Source organism: Stigmatopora nigra, chromosome 16, assembly GCF_051989575.1.
Source record: "Stigmatopora nigra isolate UIUO_SnigA chromosome 16, RoL_Snig_1.1, whole genome shotgun sequence".
NCBI lineage: Eukaryota > Metazoa > Chordata > Actinopteri > Syngnathiformes > Syngnathidae > Stigmatopora > Stigmatopora nigra.
The window spans coordinates 4336382-4342500 of NC_135523.1; the positions used below are offsets into that span (position 1 = coordinate 4336382).

At 38.5% G+C, this 6119-nt stretch overlaps 1 protein-coding gene and 1 long non-coding RNA gene across 2 annotated transcripts in view; one reads left to right on the top strand and one right to left on the bottom strand.

The window, feature by feature from the left end:
• Positions 1–6119, bottom strand: part of LOC144209335 (uncharacterized) — a 62299-nt gene that overhangs the window by 24094 nt on the left and 32086 nt on the right. The gene's annotated exons all lie outside the window — the stretch shown is intronic.
• Positions 3397–6119, top strand: part of vstm2a (V-set and transmembrane domain containing 2A) — a 25962-nt gene continuing 23239 nt past the window's right edge. The window contains exons 1-2 of the mRNA XM_077735586.1: positions 3397–4022; positions 4787–4953. Coding sequence (XP_077591712.1) covers positions 3947–4022; positions 4787–4953 — 243 coding nt within the window. The 5' untranslated portion in view covers positions 3397–3946. The remainder of the gene's footprint in view (positions 4023–4786; positions 4954–6119) is intronic.

Below are 6119 nucleotides of genomic sequence, written 5' to 3' on the forward strand. Positions count from 1 at the left end.
CACCATGAAGTACACAAATAACATCAAGTGTTCGACCAGATTTTCTAAGTTCTTACAAAACAAGAGATGTAAAGCATAAGCTAACATTGATCTTGAACAGCATTTGCAGGATTTCTGGCAAATTCAGTTCAATCCCAATTATGTAAATCTGCTTGAACTTGAAATTCCTCACATGTGCCAAGGTCACAGAATTATTATGTGCGTATGCATTCAAAAGTTCAGACTCATTTAAAAGGTCTTTCCTTGACATATGCTTCATTTATGGGTCCATTATGAGATAATTAGTGTGACGGCATAGTGTTGTTCGGGTGTTTCATCTACATGCTTCAGGGTCTCTTTTGTGCATATTGGCTCACCGTCATGCACTGCCTTTTTAAAGCCAATGACGATTTGTGTGGGCCCAACTAACCCAAAGCAATACTGCAAGAGCACTTAATTGTTCAGTCCTTCTGACTTTGAAGAACATTATGGAGAAAATGTTACAAACAAATTCGCTATTCACATTTACTTCTCTGTATGATTTATTTTAATATGCTAACAGAAGATGGCATAAACATAAAGATCTCCCAGAAACCGACCATGGTGAGACAGGTAATTATCATTAAGCAAGAAACTGTGTTTAGATTGCCACGCTGCTATCATTTACCTCATCACCTGGCTGGAAGCAGCACAATGCCATAATATGGCCCTCTAACTTTTGCAGAAGAGACTGTTTATCATCACGGGTCGTAATTATACCTGAGGCTCGACACATTTAAATGGATTTGCTGTGGAGCTGATAGCTTAAATATTTGATTAGATGCCTTCGTTGATGTGTGACTAGCTTTGCATTTTAGCCGGTAAAGAGGCTCACAGGTACCTCTCAGAGCTGATTGTGTTTGCTTCAATCATGACAAGATGAAAGACTTACAGAGACAACATCATTATGAGGCACAAAAAGTCATTTGTCACAGGTCACCAATTTGAAGAAGGGTCCCATTTCATATGTGACTCAGTCATGAGATGAATACATACATGATTTCAGACAGATGCAATAAAAATTGGAACAATTTTTTGATCACAAGTGGTCAAAATCGAGTCTGGGATAAAAACTATTCACTCTACATGGAGGCCATCTTTATGAGAAAACTCCAATAAGAAACATGTCAATATTTTGATACCACTTTTACCACAGTACGAAGGCATGATCGACTTTAAATTTCACAATTAGTATTCATATACTCAATGCTGTTGTTCCATTTTAACGAATTCTGAATGCTACAGCAGCTGGATTACATTTAGTAAGTTTTTATGTAAGTAATGGATGCAAAGAATGCAACACTGAGGCACAAATACTTCTATACTGGAAATTACCGATGCTAAACGTTTCATTTTCATGAATTCTTATTCAAATTCAAGTTGCTCTGGACAAATACAATATCATAACCGGGCAACCTTGGCTAGAGTGATAAGGAAAGATGAGAGTTTGGTGGAAAGCATTATGATTGTGGCAATCACATTAATGAACATTGCTGAATGCTAAGGTAATTAATTACTGCTTGCATCATCAACCTGGTAAAAAAAAAAGTGTGTTTAATTATTTTTTGTTGCACTCTGTTGCACCCGGAGAGCATCATGGAGTGTGCTCAGGCTGACAAAATGGATGCTGGCAGGGAACCAGCTAAAGTGTGGTTTCACTGCCTAATGGCCATTGTACTGGCAGACCAGATGCTCTTCGCCGTGCACTGAGTTAAACTGAGGAGGACTGCATCAAAAGTGACTCAGCATCACTCTTATTTGTCCGTCTGGTGAATGATCAAAGTGTCGTTGTAGAGCATCACAACAATGCCATCGAATATTAATATGGCCTCAAGTCTGAATGACCTAAACATGCAGACTCCAAATCTGTAGTTTGCTCATTAAGACATGATAAGAAGTCGAGTTTTAATGCCTACAACTATTACCACCAATGAAATTTGGACCAAACAACTCTAACTTGTCCTCATTTTAAACTCCTCTATATTCCCATTCCCATATAATTAACGCAATGAGACATAGAATGAAAATATAACAGTTCTGACAGCAGCGCCAGTTTGACTGTTTCACTTTGCTTTTCGACCTCAACACTGAAAATCAGCTTTCATGCCACTATTTGAAAAATAGTGACTTAGTAGGTGGTAAGTTCACCACCTCAAAACGTCAAAAGTGCAACCAACTTGCTTGCACTCATGGTAATCCTTTCCACAACCCTCCCTAGACCAGTTAAACTCTGTGGGGAGTTCTTCAGAGACTTCAAAAGAGCACCCCATGCGCTGCAGTCATAGTAGTACAAATTCACCTCAAAAGAATGTTTCCTGAGAATGTAGCAGTAAAGTTATGTTTCCATTAGAATACTAAAGTTGTGAACTTACATTTTCTTTAGTTTTCTTATTACTGGATATAAAAACAATCACAGTTTAGCAAATAAATGTTGAGCATTTTTTTTTTGCTTTAAACTATTTGAAATTAAAGATTTTTTTTCAATAATATAATGCAATGATGGTTTGAATTGTGCTTTTCACACTTATCTTTAAACGAATAAAACCGTAACAGTGATAAAAAACGATTACTTACACAAGCATCTTGCATAAATTATTCTTATTTGTGTTGTTTGTTAAAAACTGAGAATAGCTTCAATGTAGTTTCAAAGCAGATTTACACCTCTGATCATCGCAGATGCTCATATGCTCAACTTCATAATAATTGTTTACCACCTTGGCTGGTCTATCTTTCAGACTTTAACACTGCGCCTAGGGAACAAAATCTAAAGAAAATGTTTAATCAAATTATACAATCAGGGTATTGAGATGCATAAATTATCTTTGTTATTCTACAATAACTGCAGTTTTCAAGAGGTCATTCTCCAGTTGATCAAAAAGCAACAATAGCAAACTGATCTACAATAATGCAGTAGTGAACTTAAGAGAAGAACATGCACATTCTAAATGAATGTTATTTATTCCCAGAAGAACAGCATAAATATGCCTTGGGAAAAAAATGGAAGAAACATGGGCCTGTGAAAAGTATAGTTCATTTTTTGGAGTCACTATTGTATTTTTTCTAAGTCAAAAGGTGATTTATCCAGTTGGATGCCCCCATATTGTACTGTGAATACATTTTCACTAATCCAAGGAGTGGCACGATGTGTGCATAATGTAAGAAGACTGCATGTTCCCAGTCTACCCATGAGACTAATAATATTCCACCGGGATCCTTTCTAAACTAATGACTTATGACTCGCAGCACTTGCCCTGCCGTAACAGCGCCCCCCACCCTCATTTCATCTACCAGGGCTGCTTTTCCACACTTTAAGTACCCTGCAATTTTAGCCACGCCCACCTTCAACATAAAAAAAAAGAAAATCCATACTAAAGCTGCCTTACATTCTCATTGGAATAAACGAGAATGTCAAATTGAAGACCAAAAAAAAAAAAAAAACAATTTGTTGAGCATTCTGACGTTTGCTTGCTGAAGATTTCACACCGCAAAGGGTGGATATTTGCATAAAACTGCAGAGATATGCGATGTTTTAAATGAGTGGCCCGAGGATGAAGAGCTGAAGAGGAGCTCGGGCAAGAAAAAAAAAAAAAAAAGTGAAGAGCGAATGGCACACAGTGATTCACCAGCAGACTGACTGACGTCTCTCCGGTGTTGCACAGCAAGTCCCGCAGCCTGCTGCTTATTTTGCACACTCCAGTCGAGCAGTCGCCAGTCGCCACGCACGGAAAAAAATAGCGGACAGGAAGAAGTTGAGCAACGACTGGCGCTAGTTTTGCGGCATGTGCAATCTGCAGCAGCCTCTGCTTACAGACAGCAGCTCTGCAAGTGTTTGATTTGTTCTTTTTTTTTTCCTTCATCCTTTTTTGCCTGGCTTCGTCTTTTTGCCCCTTTCTGCAGCTCATGTAAAGAAACCATTCACAGTGCAACGATGAGGACTTCTCACGATACCGCTGGATTTATTTTATTGGCTGGGTTTTGTGTGCATTTCGGATTTTCCTTTGAAGGTAAGATTTGCCAAGGCTTGTCAATTTGAGAAACTATTATAAAAAAATGATGTTAGTCTGGGAGTGCTGCCCTATATCTTTCAAGAGCAAAGTCATAAATCTAATGAGTGAGGTGGTTTAAAAAATGTCACAGAGAGGGGACAACGCCATCTCGATGAAAGACAGAGCAGAAAAAAAAGAGAAATGATGAAAATGCAACTGGTGATTGCTGATATGTCCAAGTATGTCGCGTCTGAAATCCCCTGGTGATAAAAATAACTCGTGAAAAAAAAGCGGTTCAGGACCACGGATAGCGGCTAAATGTCACTGTCCAATGTCCTGAAAAGCATCTGCCCTTCATCAAGCATTGGGGTTCACTTTCTCGATGCTTCTTGGGGGCATAATAAATAGAGAGACAGCTAAAAGATCACCACACTGAATTATAGAAAAAGAAAAGAAAAGAAAAACATATATATTCCTAATTTCTAAAGTGGTTTTCGCAAGTCATTTTTCCCTGTGCCATCGTTTTAACTCAAAAAAAAACTAATGAACAGTCAAATGATTTATGCCATTCATCTTTTTAGCGTAATGTGCCTCTTTTGATGACAAATTGGGGGGTTTCAAACTCCCCAGTTAATGAATTCCTGCTTTTTTTAGGCGTGCAGACATTACTAAATCATAGCTACAATGCTTTCTCTCATTCCCTTGCTCTCCTTCTTTTCTTCACTTATGATCTCCGCAACTCCCACCCCCACCCCCACGCATCTCCATTCCATCTTCCGCAGGTCGCTTCACTGATCTACCCTCTAACATGACGGTTAAAGAGGGACAAAACATAGAGATGGCGTGCGCGTTCCAGAGCGGAACCACGTCAGTATATTTGGAGATCCAGTGGTGGTTTGTGAAAACACCGGAACCCACTGAGGCTATGGAAGATGTGGAAACTGAAGAGGTAAAAGAGAATCTGCTAGTTATATGTTTAAAGTCATGCATTCATTTCCAGAATAAGCAACATTATCCCCCAAAGCCAACATTTTTATGTCTGTTTGTTTCGTCTGCATAGGAGTATCAAATCTGACATTTAAATGGGATAAATGTGGTCAGAAAGTTTGCAATCTCTCATGAAACTTGCACAATGTGGGTAGGTCAATACCCCAACAATGGCAATTCCAGAGTATTGGAGTATTGTAAGATTCAGATTGATCTTTAAATATAGGAAGCTCATTAAACAAGGACTAATCTGAGGATTAAGAAAAAATGAAGAAGAAATCATTGCTCATTTGGGATATTAATTACATGATCACTATAAAACTGAATTGAAAAATATATGAAAATATCTACTGTGGCCAACACATATCCTCATGAGTTTGCCTCCTTAAATAGTGCATTTTATCTCTAGTTTTTTTTTTTTCTACAACTAACTACTCTGCTGTGCATGGCAGTCAATCTTGACCAAATAAGACTACGCTTAGCGGATGAGTGTGTTTTAAATATGTTTACTGGCTGGATTTGGATGCTTACATATTGTATGGCAGGTATCTGTTTACGTCACAAGTGACAAAAGGTTGGAGCGTCTTTGTGACAAACATCAAGCTGAGCTCTATGAATCAGCATGACTTCAGGCAGTGGTATACATACAGTGTATGTGTGTGTGTGTGTGTGTGTGTGTGTGTGTGTGTGTGTGTGCGCGCCACAGTGTTTTGGAAATCCATGAGGCTTTAATTATTGTTCCTTTGTTGCAGAGCTCTTATAACATCATTGGCCAGGCTTTGATGTGGATTTGATCCCACATGACTCTTGGGTGTTAGGCTTAAGTGGCCTACTGATGCCGACATTACGCTCTTGCCTGTATTTATTACTTGAAATGTTGTTTGTCCAGTAGGGTAAGGCAGAGAGAGGAAATTATAGCAACTATGACATTACAAGATCAAAAGAGAAGGATGTCGAGTCAAGAATGTGTTTGAAAGGATGACATTTTGTAGAAACTGGCAGCAATTAAACAGAGAAAAAAATGTTGGCTGATAACAGAGGTGTGTGGGTTGCTACATTTGCTTTCAACTTCCAAGGACGTACTTTCCTATGAGCAAGTCAACAAATATTGCTGAAATTTACCTTTTT